Source organism: Halichoerus grypus, chromosome 1, assembly GCF_964656455.1.
Source record: "Halichoerus grypus chromosome 1, mHalGry1.hap1.1, whole genome shotgun sequence".
Classification (NCBI taxonomy): Eukaryota; Metazoa; Chordata; class Mammalia; order Carnivora; family Phocidae; genus Halichoerus; species Halichoerus grypus.
Window position 1 is genome coordinate 116,758,793 of NC_135712.1, and position 22,512 is coordinate 116,781,304.

General features: G+C 37.1%; 1 protein-coding gene across 7 annotated transcripts in view; it reads left to right on the forward strand.

The window, feature by feature from the left end:
• SLC9A9 (solute carrier family 9 member A9) overlaps positions 1-22,512 on the forward strand; it is a 682,953-nt gene that overhangs the window by 426,007 nt on the left and 234,434 nt on the right. For all 7 annotated transcript variants that reach the window (XM_078070810.1, XM_078070802.1, XM_078070787.1 and 4 more), the window contains one exon: positions 22,300-22,413. In XM_078070810.1, coding sequence (XP_077926936.1) covers positions 22,300-22,413 — 114 coding nt within the window. The remainder of the gene's footprint in view (positions 1-22,299; positions 22,414-22,512) is intronic.

Here is a 22,512-nt window from a genome sequence, read left to right on the forward strand (position 1 = left end):
ACAAAGTATCTGAAAATAGGTTAGTCCCCCAAAATCTGAAATGTACGACTTTTTCACCCATGGAAAGGGGAGGAAGTGCCATACACAGAGAGGCTGAGGGCATAGGCCACAGACTACATCATTTCCCTAGTTTTGTCTTGAGCAGGCCCTACAGTACTCCTGATCTGGGCTGTAATTAAATTCAAATTAAACTCAGAAACCCCTATAAAGGAGAACCCTCAATACCATTTATCATTCTCAATCAGCAACTTTTAACTTAAATAATAATACAAAAATCAGGGGCATGAGTGTGGCTCAGTCAGTTAAGTGTCTGACTCTTGGTTTCAGCTCAGGTCCTAATCTCAGGGTGGTGAGCTCAAGCCCCACGTCAGGCTCCATGCTCAGTGAAGAGTCTGCTTGAGATTCTTTCCCCCTTCTACTCCCTCCCCCTCTGCTCCACCCCCATTTGTGTGCTCTCTTTCTCTCTCTTTTTCTCTCTAAAATAAAAATAATAAAATCTTAAAATAATAATAATAATACAAAAATCAGTGCTAATAAGATAGCAAACTAGCTTCAGCTACTGGCTCTTTCTTCCCAAATCAAACCTAGAGAAACTACATAATTGAGAGGAAACATAGACCTGAACAAGTTATAAAAACTATAGGAACACCTGGAGAGACCAGAGGTGGTCTTAAAGTGGTATGGAGGATGGACAGCAGCAAGAAGCAGGAATGGGAAGAAAGATTCTTTTAGAGATTTTAACTTCTAAGTTAACCTCTTTTCCTAATTTTTGGGGTGGTCTTCACCCCCCTCATTTCAACAGTCTAGGGCATCCACTGTGGAATCAGGGTTAGCATCTGGGCAGTAAAGAAATTGATGAAGTTGCAGGATGACCAGTTGCCCTGCCCTTGGGCATCCTCTTCTCCATCTCCTGTGCCTCCACATCCCCAGGCTGATGAAAGATACCTGAGAGATTACCTCTTCCCAGTTCTAAATATTTAAGGGTAAAGCTCTGACAAAGAAATTGCCAGAGGAGTGAGCCCAAATCAATTTTCTGGGGTGATCAAAAATTTGATGATGCTGACAGCTTTCTCGACCCTGGCATTTATCCCCTCCCATCTCCTAAAAATCACTAAAGGGACACTCCAGTGTGTGTATGGGCCTTTCCTTATAATATTGGCAAACAAGAATGATCCCGGGAAAATATGAGCTCACAGGCCAAAATAACAATATACGCCATGAGTACAACTACTGTAAAACAGAGACCAAAATCTGGACATAGGCCAATCAAGCAAAATTATTGAGATAGACCAAGAATTTTAAATAGTCATAATTAGTATCCTTAAAGAGATGAAGGAGAATATTAGTAACATGAAGCAAGCACAGGAGGTTGTAGGAAGAACCAAAAGGAAATATCAAATACAAAAAAAAAATGTTGAAATAGAGAAGGAACAAACACTACTTTTATCCAACACAAAATCAGAATCAGTCAATTAATGGAAAATCAGTTAAAGCAAGGGATCATTAAAAAAAAATAACACGAATAGCTCTAACATTTAATTATCACTTATATAAATGCATATTTACCAATCTTTTGATAAAGAGTCAACGCTTTTTCTTTGAATCTTAGAGTTCTAGGTTGTCTTTTTTGTACAACACACACCCAAAATATATCTACCAGAACTTCCAGTTTCTGTGTTTTTAGTTCAGAGCAAGAATTTAAAAACACTGGCAAAGCAATATAAGCTAAGAACCCTTCTATATTTAGATATATATTTTTGCAACATTTTACAGTGGTCCTGCTCACTACTAATTTAGTAGCATTTTCTAAGGAACTAAATTTTACCAAGTCTTTTCCACACATTGAACTTAGGTTTTTTGAAAAACTTCAGCTATTTCTTTCATATTCATACTTCATTAATCTATATAATTAAATTATGCAATTGCTAATACCAATTTAAAGCAGATATAAACTGATCTTGGAACAAGTGGGACTGACCCTTGTTAATCCTAAATTTCATATGGTGGGAGCAGAAGGGACCTGGGCACCCTGGAGAGTAATTCAGCATTCAGTGTGCAGAAAGCCAAGGTCATTGTGCTGTACAGAGGGAATGGAGAGCTAGAGAGTGGCAACTGATGAGGAGCTTTTCATGCGCATCTGTAGTAGAGTCTTAACCTCGATATATGTATATTATGTTTTGCATATCACCAAAGGTTTTATATATTATGTTAAAATATACATATAGCCCAAGAGAACTTTCTGAGGGATCTTTGTGGATTATTTTGACGTACCTAAACAGTTTGGAACAAGAATAAACTTAGCTCCAAGCCACCAAAATAAGTCAAAGCTAAAGCTCTCATTCACATTGATATATGCATGCATGGCTTTTATATGAAAATATAACTGCCTTCCCTGAAGCAAAAAGAAATACATTCTTGTTCTGTAATAATTCATAATTTTTGACATGTTACCTATATTGTCAAGGATGTGCCGTAGTTTCAATACAAAGAGGCTTTAAGGAGGGGGGGCTTTATAAATCTTACTGAAAAAGAAAGCTCAACGAAGTTAATCAGTGTACAATAGAGTTTTCTAGAGTTCAATGCAAGTACTGACAATCTACATCCACTACATTTTAACTGTCTATTACAAAGAAACAAGTCAAGCAAACTTAATTTTCATCAACTATTGATTTATTGATATTCGCACCTTCATAAAAATCTTTGATAGCTGTTCTCCAATTGAATGGCATTATTCAAATGTCATATACTTTTTGTCTTTCATTTTCATTGATTTCTCTGATTTATAAAGACCCTTTCACACTCTCCAATTTCTCATCATGTTCAGCAGAATCAATGTTCTACTCTAAACTTCATTGAATGTCTCTCATTCAGTGAAAGCCTTCTATTGAATGCCTTTCCATATTCCACTCCACCATAGCTCAAAAGTTGAATTCAAAATCTTCTGCGTAATGAAAATTATTTTTAACCCTTAGGTGTGGCTTTTTCTTTCCTTTACCACTCAAATCAATTAAACCTAAAGCCATATGGAGAAGAAAAAATTAAGAGTTTGAATATCACTGTTTATATAGTAAAAAGTTGAGTGCTACGTACATGCATTAGACTTAAAATCATACTGAAATGCACAAGAAAAAAATCTGTACCTTTTTACCTTCTAAATTGTAAAGTATCTACCCCCATGCATTGTACAAAAAAAAAAAAAATGACCCAAAGCAAAAGAAAAAGTTGAGCAGAAAATTTGGTCAGCTTAAATAGCAAATCAGTTTAATTAGTCTGCAAATTATTTTCCCTCAAAAATATGAAACTGGGGAGGATGGTAAAAGAAATTTTTCTGAACATTTCTGATTACGGCTGTACCATTACATACAGTAGCATATTCAAAAGCAGCTAATTTAGAAAGTCTGTCAAGGGAATTTGAATGTGGTAAATGCACTAGCATAAATGACAGTGTTTATTAGGAATAACATAACATGAAGGAAAGAAGTTCTTGAAATTTTCGAGCTAGTGATACAACTAAATGTTATTCCAAACAAACGCTTCAACCCCCTCTAAAACAGTGAAGGAAAAGCCTTTTTCAATGAATACTTGTTCGATTCTAGCATTCTGCATTTGTCCTGATGTTCTATGCATTTCACTCTGAAATAGCTGATATAAAACAACGCTGGATAACGTCCTCAATCCTAAGTATTTTAGTTTGTAACGCTTTCATCAAGAAAATGGGATGCCATGGAGAGGTCAGACACAGCTCATGGTGTTTGGGACTCAATATCCTTTCTGTCTGTTGCAATGGTAAATCTTCCTGTAGTAACGGCACATTGTTCTCATAATGAATGGAGAGGTGTATCCACAGCCATGTCGTGGGTGGCTGTGACTCAGATCACTGCAAGAGCTGGGATATTTGTATGCAACTCAGAGACCTAAAAAAAATGACATCATTAGAAATCTTCCTTTTTTGTGTATATTCTTCATACTTTCACTCAAGAAAGAATTTAGCATTGGCTAATTACAATGATAAAAAGACACACACGATGAATAAGAAAGGAAATTCATCATAGCTAAATGAAAAAGATTAAAGAAATAGAATACTAACCGTTAAAATTTTTTGATAACATGTGAATATTTCATGCCAGTGCCTAATATTAATAACAATGTTTTTCTTGGTTTATTCATTAAGAGAAATTTTTTTCAGCATGGTTTTCATTCCTGCACAGAAAATATGCTGTTTCAACTAGTTTTCTTTTTTTTTTTAATTTTTTTTTTATTTATTTGACAGAGAGGGAATGAGAGAGAGAACATGAGAGGGGGGAGGGTCAGAGGGAGAAGCAGACTCCCTGCCGAGCAGGGAGCCCGATGCGGGACTCGATCCAGGGACTCCAGGATCATGACCTGAGCCGAAGGCAGTCGCTTAACCAACTGAGCCACCCAGGCGCCCACAACTAGTTTTCTTTAGCTCGTATTTATTGGCAAAACCACAGGGAAACTAATTACATTATGCCATGACTCTCATTTTTTTTTTCCTAAGGGCCAGTACTATTAGATCTCCTGAGATGAGCCTTCTAGAGAACACATCTTTGAACATAATTCTGGTTCTATAGCCCCCCCAGCCTTTGAAGTTATTCTAGACTCAAGGTTCTATATGCCAACCACAAACTCCCAGCAAAATGTTTACTTTCAAGACTAACAAGACTGTGGAATGAAAACTAGCAGTTGCTGCCTACACTGTAGAACTGCCGACTACTGCAAGGATTCTGATAGAAATTCCTTTTCCGCTGTTAGAGCAAAGCGGTATGCAATAAATGATACTGTATTTGACTTCTTTCTATGAACCAAAGAAGTAGTTGAAAGTGATAGAGAACTACATTTCAGCTCAACATAAGGAAGGATTTCCTAACAGTTACAAATGTCTAAAAATGCCATTTGCTTCCTGGGAAAGTAGTGGGGTTTCTGCTTTTGGTTGTGTTCAGTTCCATGCTGAGCAGCCCTTCACAAGAGTGTTGGAACAATCAAGCATTGGCCAGATGTCTGGACATACATTACAAGGTGACTCTATCCTTGAAATCTTGTAATCCTATACTGTGTGTGTGTGTGTGTGTGTGTGTGTGTGTGTGTATTTCATCAAAATAGATCTAAGTCCAATTTTATTTAGGGGCCAATATTTCTGATCAATATCATGATAATCACTCTGTGAAGTTGCAGACTTGAGAAGCTATTCTTAACTCAATAGTATATTAACTTAAATGAAACCTTACAAAACTCTGTATTTTTACTTTAATACCCCCCCAAAAAAGAAAGAAAAAGAATCAAAAATGGAAAACCTCCAGAAATAAGAACACTATTATCAGTTTTTACTGGCTAAAGTAATTTAGCAAATTCATAGAAAATAACCTTCCCCTTAAGTTATAAGCTCAAGGATTTCAAGAATATCTGGCTACAGTATTTATTCAGTTTAATGAAGCTGAATTCCGTATAGCTGTAACTACATTTATTTCCTATATTAACTTTACTTACTTAATGATGCCTATTCATCTTCCTAAAATGTGTTTTGTTGTGTTTTTATAGGCTGTGCATCTGAAATTCTCATGTTTTTAAAAAGTCAAATTAAGTTTAAAAGAAGACAATGAAATGCAGGGGATGGGAGAGGGTTGGATAGCAGCCAGGGGTGCATAGGGAGGCCAAGAATTCTCGAAGAAATATAGGACAAAGTAGAAGCTCTCGAACATTTAAGTGGTGTACCTCCTCTACTTCAGACACTGTATAGGCCTAAACGGTAAAGTCCTAAATTAGGATGTGTAGCCTACCTCCTGCAGGTGAGGCAGAGAAAGAACACCCACACTGTGTGAAGTTCCATATATAAAGTCTATATGCGTAATAATACACATAAAACTGTATATAATCATTATGATGGTTCTACAGAGCATAGTGCAAAACATTTCTCTAGGATTAGAAAGTTTTGTCTTAACATTATAAATGCAAGGCAGAAGTTTTGTTTTCACTTTTTTCACTTTTTGCCTTTTTTTGGGGGGATTGTTCTGGGTGACTGGGTGGTAGTAGACATTGGCAGAAGATAAGTATCCACCGCCTCAAGCACCACCTGTTGCTTCCACTAGTTGGATACAAAGGAATTTACCTTTCAGGTTTCTTTACTTGAAAAAAAATATGGTCAGAGTCACAGATACCTTCCCTGCCAACCCCGGAGTTGCTCTATGATCAAACAAAATGTGTGTATTAAAAATATCCTTTGTAAACTCTAAAGCCTTATAAATACTCACCAGTTCTATTGTTAACAAACATCTTGCTGCCCCCAAACCTGAATCTCTTATAATGGAGAGACAGCCTAGTCTGGCAAAAATGATTTGGGCCTTAAACAAACCTCAAGAAAGCTCAGTTCTTCCCTTTATTCTGTTTTATGTGGGCAAGTGCATTAATACCATTGAGTGCAGCTTCCCCAACTGTAAAATGGAAATAAAATTATCAATTTATGAGTTTTGTTGTCATTATAACATAAATTGTTAAAAAATTTTAAAGTAAAAGCCTTTAACACATTCCTTAGCATAATTTATTTATTTATTTTTTTTTTTTTTATAATTTTTTTTTTTAAAGATTTTATTTATTTATTTGACAGAGAGAGACACAGCGAGAGAGGGAACACAAGCAGGGGGAGTGGGAGAGGGAGAAGCAGGCTTCCTGCGGAGCAGAGAGCCCGATGCGGGGCTCGATCCCAGGACCCTGGGATCATGACCTGAGCCGAAGGCAGACGCTTAACGACTGAGCCACCCAGGCGCCCCTCCTTAGCATAATTTAAATCCTAAAAAAAATTAGTTCCATTAGTATTATTACTATTTTAGAAGTAGTAATACTGCTATTATTACAATGTCCTAAATTTAGAAGGATCTCAAAGGATTGCAGTTGTCCTCATATGTAATTATAAATCTTCAGCTTCATAAGAGAGGCTGCACTCTAGGAACCATGACCATGACTGGCAAGAAAGTCTTTAGATCATTTACATCCTCGTTGTAAAGTCACAGCTCTTCAGTACAATTCACTCTTATGCTACCTTTAAAGCCCAGAGGAATTACTGGATTTACCATGAACAAATTTCCTCAGGACTGGGACTAAGCAAATATTAGAACTGCAGAAGCAAAAGTTATAATTCCAGTAAAATATATTGTCATGTTTGTTTGCAAATCCCACAATACAAGAATAAAAATTATTCATTTATACCCCAGCTTGTTCAAAATATAGATATACTCAATAGTATATAAAAAATGAAATCTGAGATATTCTCTAAAGAAGGCTTCCAGTCAGGAAGAAAAACAAATTTTAAAGCAAAAAAATTAATCCTGGGACAAAATTATGGAGAAAATAAAAGGACATTTTTAGTTCTTCCTTTCCTTTCATTTTCATTACAGTTTTGTAGGTTTTCACCTCCCAATTAAAACGGATTTCAGTGTATTACTTGGATGAGTAGATGAAAGTCAGTAGGTTGTGTCAAACTGTACTATGCCAAGTAAAAGCTGTGTTGAGGAATCCATGTGAATTTAATTAGTATTAGTTAAGAAGGGTACAGGATAATGAACTGCTGTAATATTTCTCTGTACAAACCATAGTAATATGGTAGAATTTCATTCTTTTACTAATAGGAGAAAGAAGCCAATCAGCATTAGTGATGTGATTTTATAAAATAAATATGACTTTTTTTTTTACTTTCTAGTAAGTACAGTAAATAACTCATACTAAAAAAAATATAACATCTAGTAAGTCTTCAGAGAACACAGTTTGCTGAGTTAAGTTGTTTAAACTTTATGTTGTTTAATTAACATGAATGGTTACCATGAACTGTCAGAGTTTTTAAACACTGATTGTCCTCTTAAGTAGTTTAAATATTTCCCTAGTCTTCTTTGCACTATGAACTTGCTTTTTATTTTCCTGAAGAAAAGCTTTGCTAAGCAAAGATTACTTAAGTTGGGTTCTCTCCAAAGGCTCACAAACTGAGAATTAATGGAAATAAATGTTGATTACTGTACTGGATAAATAAAATGTTGAGTCAAGTTTTTTTTTCCTTGACCCTGAGTGAGGATGAAGTAGATATGAGGTTATTTATAGTGAATACTGATCCTGAATCCACTAGTTTGACATTTGTTGTTGTCGTTATTATTATTATTATTGGTTTGGAAGTGGAGTTTTGAGGGTTTGTTTGGTTTTTTTTTCCAAAATTGACCAATAAGTCTATTCCCTCAGTAATTAACTACTCCAGGCCAGACTCAGGCAATGCCCTCCTGGGGTCAAATTTGTTGCTTCTGTCAATGCGGGCTTAATGTAGATTCTCCTTTTGAAACATGTCTTCAGGAGATTTTTGCACATGAAACAAAATTGAATTCACCCACACATTTTCATTAAGTGCCCCAAGAAGGAAATTATTATGAAGCCTGTTCATTCAGAGGAATTTTGTCACATGATATAAATAGACAAAGGAGTGCTAATCAGTGCTGCTGCCTTGCTATGAAGGGAACCTTTTTTAAAATGCTAATAACCATCTACAATTTTGAATAAGTAATTCTATCAGATAGTCAAAGTTTTTTAAAAATTGATAAAAACTACTTTTGGCAAGCATGTGGGGAAAGGGCACCCTCTGCACCATTATTAGAGGTGCAAATTGGCATATTCTTTCTGAAGGGCAGGCTGGTAGTATGTTGAAAAAGAAAAATTAATGTATACCCTTTGACAGAAGTAGCTCATGTCTAGGAATTACCTAAGGAGTAGTCACTCAACTGGGGAGAGGTGTTTGCATAAAGGTGCTTAATGCCATGTTGTTTAAAAGGGAACAATCTAGAAACAACCAAATGTCCAATTAAGGGTACATGAAATAAAATATAGTAGGAAAATACAAAGGGATATTTTGCTGCCATTAAAAATCGTTTAGTAGATCCAAGTTTATTGCCAGGCAAAGAGACTTATAAAATATTATTAAGTTAATTAAGTTACATAAAAAATATGGTCAGATTTATGTAACATTATGCATGTTGTCTATACATCTACAGATCTATGAAAAAGAAATTACTGAAAAAGATGTTCCCCCCCAAAATAAGTGTTTTTGTCATTGTTGTTTGTATTTTTCCTCACTCAAAAATAATTTTGAACAAAATAAGAAAGATATTAGAAATGGGTAAGAATGCTCAATAACCTCCCCAAAATAAAAAGATGAAAGTTTGAGAAAGGCTCAAAGAAGAAAATATTTGGAAAACTTTTTATTCTACTTTAAAATTCTTGTTCTAACTTAATCTAGTTTTATAAACTATGAAAGTAATGCAAGTTCATGGTAAATAATAACACAATGTCAATATCCATAAAGTGAAGTGAAAGTTATGTGTAAATGGATTTATTCACACAACATATCCTTTATTTCTTTAACTCACTTTTTATGATTTAACCATGGATCTTGGCTATCTTTCTATATCAGCATATATCGAACATCATAAAATTTATTCTATTATATGAATGTACATAATTTATTCAACCATTTCTTATATTATGGATATTTGTTTCCCGGCTTTTGCTAATATAAATACGTTATAAAATTTCTTGATTAAAAAATCATATTTGAAATTACTGGTAGTTTCTTGAATACATTCATAAGTAGGTTTTGTTTTTGTATTTAAATTGTCAATTCTTCTGGAATTTATTTGGCTATAAGGAGTGAGTTAGGAATCCATCTTTAGGGGTTTTTTTTTTTCCAAATCAGTCAAATTTTCTGCAATCTTTCTCAACAATCTATATTTTCCCCCAATGATATTATAAAATTGTCATTCTCTCTAAATTGATATACATATATTCTGTGTGTTACAAAATAAAATACCATAAAACTCTGGGTAGGAAATTGACAAAAATGATATTTTTCACCTAAAAAAAATAAACATGCAAGAAGAGCTTGCTATGAGGGATCGCGGATGTCAGAACAGCTTTCCTTTAGAAAGCAAACAGCAAAGTTGGATAAAGAAAGCAGAAAAGCAGGTGTTCAAAAGAATTGACAAGTAACCACATCATCTAGGTCTTGAAGGGCCAAGATACCAAATAAAAACAAATTAAAGTATGTTGAAACAAGAAATAAAAATAATAGAGAAAATAATGTAATGGGGAAGGGAAAGCAGAATACAGAAAAATCAACAAATCCAAATTTGCTTCTTGGAAGCACTCATAAAATTGATAACGTTCTAGCAAGATTTATCAGGAAGAAAAGACACAAGTTATCAGTATTGGGGGGAAAGACATAACTACAGACTAAGACATTGAATATATCATGAACAACTGTATGCCAGTAAATGTGAAAATTTAGATGTAACAGCAAACACAACTTACTGAAACTAATACAGAAATAAATAGAAAATCTGAATAATCCTGTAACTATTAGAATAATTGTATCTGTAGTTAAACACCTTCCAACAAAGAAAACTCCAAGCCCAGAATTCTTCTAAGTGTTTAAAGGAAGAGAACAGGAACCTGTTTTATCAAACTTCAGTAACTTTTAATCATACAAACTGGTAAAGACTATGCAAGAAAGGAACATTATAAGATAGTCTTTTGTGATATAGACACAAAAATCTTAATATTAGCAAATTAATTCTAGTGATGTATAAAAAATGACCAGGTAAGGTTTATTGCAGGAATGCAAGGTTGTTTTAGCATTTAGAAATCAATTAATGTAATTAACTACCTTAAAACAATGAAAGAAAAAAATACCATATGATCATCTTAATAGGTAAAGAAAAAGCATTTGATAAAAATAAACACATGCTTGTTTTCCTAAAATATCTATTCCTAGTAGATTAGGAATAGAAGGAATTTATTTAATCTGTTTAAGGAGTTTCTATGAATTTAGTAGAGAAATATTGAAAATTTTTCCTTTAAGACTGGAAGTAAGGCAAAAATGCCCCATCACCACTTTTATTCCACAGTGCACTGGACGTGTGTTACCTAACAAGTATAATCAGGCAAGAAAAAAAGATGCAAAATGTATAATGAATGGAAAGGAAAACACAAAATATTTGAAAACAACGTGATTGTGAAAGTCCAAGAGAATCTACCAATAAGCTATGAGAATTATTGAATAAATTTAGTAAGACCCTGAGTATAAGATCAATAAAAAATTAATTGTAGAATAGGTGTATCTAGCAACAATTAGAAAATGAACTTTGAAAAGGGTACTATTTACAATAGTAACAACAAAAAAAAACCCAGCAAATATCTAGGAATAAATCTAACCAAAAATATGCAAAATCTTTATACAGAAAATACTGAGAGAAATTAAAGAAAACCAAAATCCTTATAAGAATATGTGACATTGGGGAGGGTATGTGCTATGGTGAGCGCTGTGAATTGTGTAAGACTGTTGGATCACAGACCTGTACCTCTGAAACAAATAATACATTATATGTTAAAAAAAAGAAGATAATAGGCAGGGAAAAATGAAGGGGGGGGAAATCGGAGGGAGAGACGAACCATGAGAGACTATGACTATGGACTCTGAGAAACAAACTGAGGGTTCTAGAGGGGAGGCAGGTGGGGGGATGGGTTATCCTGGTGATGGGTATTAAAGAGGGCACATATTGAATGGAGCACTGGGTGTGATATGCAAACAATGAATCATGGAACACTACATCAAAAACTAATGATGTAATGTATGGTGATTAACATAACATAATAAAAAAAAGAATACGTGATGTTCATAGATTCGAAGTTCAATAGTGTAAAAATGTGCATTCTATCCAGATTTCTCTATAAATTTAATGCAGTTCCAACTAAAATGCCAGTGGGTTATTTTTGAGGAAAAGGACAAGTTGATCCCTAATAAGTTCAAATGGCAATGTGTTAATTTAAAAAAAAAAAAAAAAAGCAACAAAACCAGGTGTTGACAAGAATGAGAGCCCAACAAGGACTGCTGATGGGAGTGCAAGTTGGAACTACCAACTTGGAAAACTGCTTGGCACTATGTCCTGACAATTCCACAGAAATGCAAACATGTATATATAGCAGCAAAATTCATCATAGCCCCAAACTGGAAACAACCCACATGTCTATCAGTAGTAAAATTAATAAATAGTGATATATTCATATAATTTTAAAAAATGAACTACTTCTATACACAACAACATGAAGAATCTCACAAACATCTTTGAGTAAAAGATGACAAATACAAAGGAGTATATATTGTCTGATTCCATTCTTACTTAACTGAAGGAAAGGTAATTTGTGATGACGGAAGTGCTAATAGCAGTGCGTTGGAGTGTGGAAGTATAAGTGGGAAGGGGAATGAGAGTAATTCTGGGGTGCTGGTAATATCCTCTTGTTTAATCTGAAATTGTAAACATACGATTTATACATTTTTCTAAGTGACTAAGCATAAAAAACCATTCTTTTAGCATGCAAAAATGATTAGGAAAACTCAGAAGAAGGTAGAGTATGGAAACAATCTAAATCCATGGAATATTACAATGTATTATGGAGCTACATTATTTACAAAGACATGGTATTGATAGAGGAATAGGTAACAATAGAAACAAAGAACAGGTCCAGAAAGGGGCCTAAATGGAAAATGGAACTTCTGTGCAATGTGTATATAAACAGTTACTTATAATTTTGACCAGTGCTAGATTTTGATAAACTGAGTGACTACATGTTAAAATCCTGAGTTTTCCAAAGGAAGCAAATCTCTAAACAAATATTTAATACCATGGGTCTCCATGTAAAAATGGGAGAATTCCCAGGGGGGCGGAGCAAGATGGCGGAGGAGTAGGAGACCTGGATTTTGCCTGGTTCCAGGAATTCAGCTAGATAGGGATCAAACCACTCTGAACACCTACGAACTCAACAGGAGATGGAAGAAAAAAATAGCAACAACTCTCTGAACAGAAAAGCGACCACTTTCTGGAAGGTAGGACGTGCGGAGAAGTGAATCCGAGGCGATATTCGGGAGGATAGATGGCGGGGGAGGGAGACTCCGTAGTCCGCTTCTGGCAAGTGATAGAGCCGCGGAGCACAAAATCGGAACTTTTAGAAGTCAGCTCCACTGAGGGGTGTCATCCAGTGCTTAAGCGGGGGGTGGAACCCTCGCGGGACAGTGTGGTCTCAGGACCCTCAGGGTCACAGAAAGACCGGGGGTACCTGAGTGCGGCAGAGCTCCCAGGTATTGGAGCAGGGAAGCCGGCTGCAGAGACGGAGCCAAGGCGCGGGCTCTCAGCTCGGGGTTGCCATAAACTGTGATCCGTGGCACAGTTGGGCCACTGCTTCTCCAGCAGGGACCCAACAAGCGGCAGATCCGGGGAGACTCCCCTTCCTCCCCGGGAGGAGCAGCATGGGAGTGCACCGCAGGGATCTGCTGGGTTTGGAGACTCCACACGGGGTTGGGTGCCAGAGATAGAAACGCTTGCTCACAGGCGGGTGAGCATGGAGTGCGGCCAGAGACCGGGGAGACGGGAGTGACTGACTGCTTTTCTCTGGGGGCTCACTGAGGAGTGGGGCCCCGAGTTCTTGGCTCCTCTGGGGCGGAGATTGGGAGGCTGCCATTTTCACTCTCCGCCTCGAAAACTGTACGGAAAGCTTGCAGAGAACAAAAGCTCCCGAGAGCAAACCCGAGCAGATTACTTAGCCCGGACCGGCAAGGGCGGGGCAATTCCGCCTCCGGCAAGACATTTGGGAACCACGGCGACAGGCCCCTCCCCCAGAAGATCAGCAAGAACAGCCAGCCAAGACCAAGTTTACCGATCAATGAGAACGGCAGAACTCCAGCGCTAGGGGAATACAGTGCATAGAATTCATGGCTTTTTTACCATGATTCTTTAGTCTTTCAAAGTTAATTTTTTTTAACTGTCTTTTTTTTTTAATTTTTCTTTTCCCTTTTTCAACCAACATCTTATCAATCCCTTTTTTAAAAAACATTTTTATTTTTCATTTTTAGAGTCATATTCTATCCCTTCATAGTAGTTACCCTAATTTTTGGCATATACATATAAGTTGTTCTCTCTTTAAAATTTTGAGATACAGTTTTTTCTAACAGATCAAAATATACCCTAAATCTCTAGTGTATGGCTTTGTTCTAGTCTCCTGCCTGATCACCTTCTCTCTCTTTTTTTTAATTTCTCTTCTTTCTTTTTTCAACCAATTTATCTTATCAATTCCTTTTATAAAACCTTTTATAATTTTCATCTTTACAGTCATATTCCATCCCTTGATCATATTAACACTTTTTTGTGTACATATATGTGTTTCCTTCTTTAAAATTTTGGGAGGCACTTTCCTCTAACAGACAAAATACACCCAAAATCTAGTGTGTGGCACTGATCTATGCACCAGCCTGATCATATTTGATCATACTCTGTTTTTGTTTTGTTTTGTTCTGTTTTTGTTTGTTTTTATCTTTTTCTTTTTTTTTTTTCTTTTTCTTTTTTCTTTCTTTCCGTTTCTTTTCCCCCGGTTTCCGGTCTTTTCTGATTTGTTTAGAGTATATTTTCTGGGGACGTTTATACCCTGTTAGCATTTTGTTCTTTAATTCATCTATTCTCCTCTGGATAAAATGACAACATAGAAAAAAATCACCTCAACAAAAAGAACAAGAGCCAGTACCAACTGCCAGGGACCTACTCAATACGGACATTAGGTACTAGCTGGGCTTGAAAAAAGCATGGAAGTTATTAGAGAAACCCTTTCTGGAGAAATAAAAGAACTAAAATCTAACCAAGTCAAAATCAAAAAGGCTATTAATGAGGTGCAATCAAAAACGAAGGCTCTAACTCTAGGATAAATGAGGCAGAAGAGAGAATTAGTCATATAGAAGACAAAATGATGGAGAATAAAGAAGCTGAGAAAAAGAGAGATAACCAACTACTGGATCACGAGGGCAGAATTCGAGAGATAAGCGATACCATAAGACGAAACAACATTAGAATAATTGGGATCCCAGAAGAAGAAGAAAGAGAGAGAGGGGCAGAAGGTATATTGGAGCAAATTATAGCAGAGAACTTCCCTAATTTGGGGAAGGAAACAGGCATCAAAATCCAGGAGGCACAGAGAACCCCCCTCAAAATCAATAAAAATAGGTCAGCACCCCGACATCTAATAGTAAAACTTACAAGTCTCAGAGACAAAGAGAAAATCCTGAAAGCAGCTCAGGACAAGAGGTTGGTAACCTACAATGGTAGAAACATTAGATTAGCAGCAGACCTATCCACAGAGACCTGGCAGGCCAGAAAGGACTGGCATAATATATTCAGAGCACTAAGCGAGAAAAATATGCAGCCAAGAATACTATATCCAGCTAGGCTGTCATTGAAAATAGAAGGAGAGATAAAAAGCTTCCAGGACAAACAAAAACTAAAGGAATTTGCAAACACGAAACCAGCCCTACAAGAAATATTGAAAGGGGTCCTCTAAGCAAAGAGAGAGCCTAAAAGCAACATACACCAGAAAAGAACACAGACAATATACAGTAACAGTCACCTTACAGGCAATACAATGGCACTAAATTCATATCTTTCAATGGTTACCCTGAATGTAAATGGGCTAAATGCCCCAATCAAAAGACACAGGCTATCAGATTGGATAAAAAAATAAGACCCATCAATATGCTGTCTGCAAGAGACTCATTTTAGACCCAAAGACACCCCCAGATTGAAAGTGAAGGGGTGGAAAACCATTTACGATGCTAATGGACATCAAAAGAAAGCTGGGGTGGCAATCCTTATATCAGACTAATTAGATTTTAAACTAAAGACTGTAATAAGAGATGAGGAAGGACACTACATCCTACTTAAAGGGTCTATCCAACAAGAAGATCTAACAATTGTAAATATCTATGCCCCTAACATGGGAGCAGCCAATTATATAAGCCAATTAATAACAAAAGCAAAGAAACACATCGACAACAATACAATAATAGTGGGGGACTTTAACACCCCCCTCACTGAAATGGACAGATCATCTAAGCAAAAGATCAACAAGGAAATAAAGACTTTAAATGACACACTGGACCAAATGGACTTCACAGACCGATTCAGAACATTCCATCCCAAAGCAACAGAATACACGTTCTTCTCTAGTGCACATGGAACATTCTCCAGAATAGATCACATCCTAGGTCACAAATCAGGTCTCAACTGGTACCAAAAGATTAGGATCATTCCCTGCCTATTTTCAGACCACAATGCTTTGAAACTAGAACTCAATCACAAGAGGAAAGTCGGAAAGAACTCAAATACATGAAGGCTAAAGAGCATCCTACTAAAGAATGAATGGGTCAACCAGGAAATTAAAGAATAATTTAAAAAATTCATGGAAACAAATGAAAATGAAAACACAACTGTTCAAAATCTTTGGGATACAGCAAAGGCAGTCCTAAGAGAAAAGGATATAGCAATACAAGCCTTTCTCAAGAAACAAGAAAGGTCTCAAATACACAACCTAACCCTACACCTAAAGGAGCTGGAGAGAAAACAGCAAATAAGGCCTAAACCCAGCAAGAGAAGAGAAATAATAAAGATCAGAGCAGAAATCAATGAAATAGAAACCAAAAGAACAGTAGAACAGATCAACGAAACAAGGAGCTGGTTCTTTGAAAGAATTAACAAGATTGATAAACCCCTGGCCAGATTTATCAAAAAGAAAAGAGAAATGACCCAAATCAACAAAATCATGAATGAAAGAAGAGAGATCACAACCAACACCAAAGAAATACAAACAATTATAAGAACATATTATGAGCAACTCTATGCCAGCAAATTAGATAATCTGGAAGAAATGGATGCATTCCTAGAGATGTATCAACTACCAAAACAACCAGGAAGAAATAGAAAACCTGAACAGACCTATAACCACTAAGGAAATTGAAGCAGTCATCAAAAATCTCCCAACAAACAAAAGCCCGGGGCCAGATGGCCTCCCAGGGGAATTCTACCAAATATTCAAAGAAGAATTAATACCTATTCTTCTGAAACTGTTCCAAAAAATAGAAATGGAAGGAAAACTTCCAAACTCATTTTATGAGGCCACCATTACCTTGATCCCAAAACCAGACAAAGACCCCATCAAAAAGGAGAATTACAGACCAATATCCTTGATGAACATGGATGCAAAAATTCTCACCAAAATACTAGCCAGTAGGATCCAACAGTACATTAAAAGGATTATTCACCACGACCAAGTGGGATTTATCCCTGGGCTGCAAGGTTGGTTCAACATCTGCAAATCAATCAATGTGATACAATACATTAATAAAAGAAAGAACAAGAACCATATGATCCTCTCAATAGATGCAGAAAATGCATTTGACAAAGTACAGCATCCTTTCTTGATCAAAACTCTTCACAGTGTAGGGATAGAGGGTACATAGCTCAATATCATAAAAGCCATCTATGAAGAACCCACAGCGAATATCATTCTCAATGGGGAAAAACTGAGAGCTTTCCCCCTAAGGTCAGGAACACGGCAGGGATGTCCACTATCACCACTGCTATTCAACATAGTATTAGAAGTCCTAGCCACAGCAATCAGACAACAAAAAGAAATAAAAGGCATCCAAATCGGCAAAGAAGGAGTGAAACTCTCACTGTCTGCAGATGATATGATACTTTATGTGGAAAACCCAAAAGACTCCACCCCAAAACTGCTAGAACTCATATAGGAATTCAGTAAAGTGGCAGGATATAGAATCAATACACAGAAATCGGTGGCATTCCTATACACCAACAACAAGACAGAAGAAAGAGAAATTAAGGAGTCGATCCCATTTACAATTGCATCCAAAACCATAAGATACCCAGGAATAAATCTAACCAAAGAGGCAAAGGATCTGTACTCATAAAACTATAAAATTTACTCATGAAAGGAATTGAGGAAGACACAAAGAAATGGAAAAATGTTCCATGCTCATGGATTGGAAGAACAAATTTTGTGAAGATGTCAGTGCTACCTAGAGCAATCTACACATTCACTGCAATCCCCATCAAAATACCATCCACTTTTTTCAAAGAAATGGAACAAATAATCCTAAAATTTGTATGGAACCAGAAAAGACCCTGAATAGCCAGAGGAATGTTGAAAAAGCAAAGCTGGCAGCATCACAATTCCAGACTTCAAGCTCTATTACAAAGCTGTCATCATCAAGACAGTATGGTACTGGCACAAAAACAGACACATAGATCAATGAAACAGAATAGAGAGCCCAGAAATGGACCTTCAACTCTATGGTCAACTAATCTTTGACAAAGCAGGAAAGAATGTCCAATAGAAAAAAGACAGTCTCTTCAACAAATGGTGTTGGGAAAATTGGACAGCCACCTGCAGAAGAATGAAACTGGACCATTTCCTTACACCACACACAAAAATAGACTCAAAATGGATGAAAGACCTAAATGTGAGATAGGAGTCCATCAACATCCTAAAGGAGAACACAGGCAGCAACCTCTTCGACCTCAGCCGCAGCAACTTCTTCCTAGAAACATCGCCAAAGGCAAGGGAAGCAAGGGCAAAAATAAACTATTGGGACTTCATCAAGATAAAAAGCTTTTGCACAGCAAAAGAAACAGTCAACAAAACCAAAAGACAACCGACAGAATGGGAGAAGATATTTGCAAATGACATATCAGATAAAGGGCTAGTATCCAAAATCTATAAAGAACTTATCAAACTCAACACCCAAAGAACAAATGATCCAATCAAGAAATGGGCAGAAGACATGAACAGACATTTTTCCAAAGAAGATATCCAAATGGCCAACAGACACATGAAAAAGTGCTCAACATCGCTTGGCATGAGGGAAATCCAAATCAAAACCTCAATGAGATATCACCTCACACCAGTCAGAATGGCTAAAATTAATGTCAGGAAATGACAGATGTTGGCGGGGATGCGGAGAAACGGGAATCCTCCTACACTGTTGGTGGGAATGCAAGCTGGTGCAGCCACTCTGGAAAACAGTATGGAGGTTCTTCAAAAAGTTGAAAATAGAGCTACCATATGATCCAGCAATTGCACTACTGGGTATTTACCCTAAAGATACAAATGTAGGGATCTGAAGGGGTACGTGCACCCCGATGTTTATAGCAGCAATGTCCACAATAGCCAAACTGTGGAAAGAGCCAAGATGTCCATTGACAGATGAATGGATAAAGACGTGGTATATATATATATGATGGAATATTATGCAGCCATCAAAAGGAATGAAACCTTGCCATTTGCAACGACGTGGATGGAACTGGAGGGTATTATGCTGAATGAAATAAGTCAATCAGAGAAAGACATGTATCATATGACCTCACTGATATGAGGAATTCTTAATCTCAGGAAACAAACTGAGGGTTGCTGGAGTCGTGGGGGGTGGGAGGGCTGGGTGATAGACATTGGGGAGGGTATGTGCTATGGTGAGTGCTGTGAATTGTACAAGACTGTTGAATCACAGATCTGTACCTCTGAAGCAAATAATACATTATATGTTAAAAAAAAAAGAAGAAGAAGATAGCAGGAGGGGAAGAATGAAGGGGGGGAAATCGGAGGGGGAGACAAACCATGAGAGACTATGGACTCTGAAAAACAAACTGAGGGTTGTAGAGGGGAGGCAGGTGGGGGGATGGGTTATCCTGGTGATGGGTATTAAAGAGGGCACGTATTGAATGGAGCACTGGGTGTTATATGCAAACAATGCATCATGGAACACTACATCAAAAACTAATGATGTAATGTATGGTGATTAACATAACATAATAAAAAAAAAGGGGGGGAGAATTCCCATCACATCTCAACAACCAATAGAAGAAGAAAAATCTTTTTTTTCCCTTTAATGTGAGGAATAGGTTGAAACTGGGAGGTGGAAGTAGGGGTGGGGTTGGGCAGGGGTCACTGACTTTGCTGCTATCTGAACAAAGTCAAAAGTTGATCACCCACCCTTTTTTTTATAACCCATATTGAGTCAGGTGTTTTGTTTTGTTTTGTTTTGTTAAACTAGTACAGGACTGTGAAGGAATATATATCATTCTAAGTGATAGAAACCTCACCTCCAACAAAAAAAGTGATTTCTTGGTCTTTTTAATTCAATAGTCCAAGGGTAGATTTTGCTTTGGGAGAGGCTGAATACAGGTTGAGCAGCATTGTCAGGACATGGCTTCTCGTTCAGACCACTGTTTCCCCTGTGATCACAAGATGGCTAGCAGCAGCTCCCTAGCGTGCATCCTACTTTCTCACACTGTGAAAAGATGGGGGTCTTTGTCCCAGCATTTCTTGCCAGGTCTCATTGTATTTCTTTGGCTCTGAATGCACCACACCCATTTCTCAACCAAACATTCTGGCTAGAGAAATGCATTGATTTGAGTGGTTTAGTCCTAAATCATATATTCCAGATCTGAGCTAATGGAGGCTTCAACATGTGAGCTGAGAGTGGGGAAGAAAGTGGACCCCAGAGGGAAATTGGAGTATGATCACCAAGAAGAGGTGGATCTTAGATGGCAAAATGTCCCTTCTACAGTACTTGGGACGGGGGACAGGAGAAGAGACTCTATGAATTTAATCTTGCATGCGTTTGTTAATGTTAAAAACTGGATAGCTGTGCCATAGCTGAATGTTTGTGTCCCTCCCCCGACCAAATTCCTATGGTTGAAGTCCTAACCTCCAATGTGGTGGTATATAGAGGTGGGGCTTTGGGGGGCTGATTAGGTAATGAAGGTGGAGCCTTCATGATGGGATTAGTGCCCTTATTAGAAGAGGCATGAGAGAGAGATCTCTGCCATGTGAGGATACAGCAAGCAGACTGCTGTTTGCAAATCAGGAAGAGGATTCTCACCAGAACCTAACTGATTGACATGACCCTTTGATCTTGGACTTCTCTGCTTCCAGAACTATGAGAAATAAATCTCTGTTGTTTTAACCAGCCAGTCTATAGCATTTTGTTATGGTAGGCTGAGCAGATTAAGACAGTAGCCAAATCTCACTTTTTGAAAAAGTAAAGATATGAGGAGGGAGCAAAATGTTCCCCATCCCCTTTATTTTCTCGCATGTTTTCAAGTTTTTGTGGTTATTTGGGTGACAGTGTTTGTTAAGATGAGCTGGTCTAGAATGTGAAACAAGTCCTCAGGATAATTAATGATCACTGCCACTGCAGAAAGACCACAGGAGCTATGTCTTTTTTAATCCTTTATTTCTATTACTGGCTTTAAATAATGTTTCTGACAAGACTTTGCTTTTCTTTCTGTCAACTGTCGGTAAGCAGGTATTGGGCATTATTTGTGGGGCTGTAAATACATTACAGGAAAAAATAATGAGTCCTTAAAAAGTCAAGAGAAATGCCTCCAGAGACGTTTACCTAACATGGTGATTTATGTAGGGCTGAGAATGAAGTTTCAGAAACTTCCAAATGAAAATTCTGGAACATAAACTAAAGTCTCTTCCAAATGTGTGTTTGTTGTAGCCCCTGGACACATTTCCCTTTTACTTCTAATCTGGAAGTTAGAGAACGTTTTTCATGCTCAACTTAAATTGTTTAGTTAATGACCTAAGAATAACTCTTGAGAGCATCCCTCTGCATAGCATGTTATTACTCCATTCCTCTGACTGAATTTGATGTATCTATTGTGTTCTCATTGCATAAACTGATCCCTGGGATTAATCATTTTCTTTTTACCAGCTAGAAATTGTAGACATTTAATGGATATACCTACATCAGTCAATTTAATGAGTCTCATTGTCTGGGGTTTGAAGTATACTGATCATTCTAATGTTGAAATATAATTGACATTCATTCTTATTACAAGCTTCCAAGTTTTCCAAGTTTGTCCCTCCTTCCTGCCTGAGGAAGGTAATTTAGCTATAACTTCTTTTGAAAAGTTTTCAGGGCCTAGGAACTCAACGGCAGCTACTGAGTAATGTCAGAAGAAGCTAAACAGTCTTTGCATCCTTTCCTATGGTATACCTTAAGCAATCACGTAAATTTCTATAACAAGGAATATTCTATCATCCTTGTAGGAATTGTTCCGTGGAGGATCATGCTGGCTGATAGACCCAGGTGTATCTCTAGCAGCCTTGCAGTTGAAAAGGAAGATAGGATGTTGACATGGCTGCCACATCTGTCACTGGGTGGAGAGCCAGGGTAGAGTCAGAGGGCCCGACAGGGTAGTCAGGGGCCCTGTAACCCTCCAGAAGTGGAACACAAGGCCAATGGGTGGCCTTCCCAGATACAAGAGGACTATCCACTTACCAAAACAGTTACAAGATATTAAGTGGATTCAAACCTGAGTCATAATTAATGGTTTTTGGTTTCTGTTTTGTTTTCAGTTGTTTGAATTTATGAACTTCTTGGCCGAGAATGTCATCTTCTGTTACATGGGCCTGGCGCTATTCACGTTCCAGAATCATATCTTCAATGCTCTTTTTATACTCGGAGCCTTTGTATCCTTTGAAATACAGAACATGGAGTGATGAAGGAAAAGAGCAAACTACTTACTTTTACTGTTTATTCTGTTAAATTGTTAAAGTAATTTCCTCAAG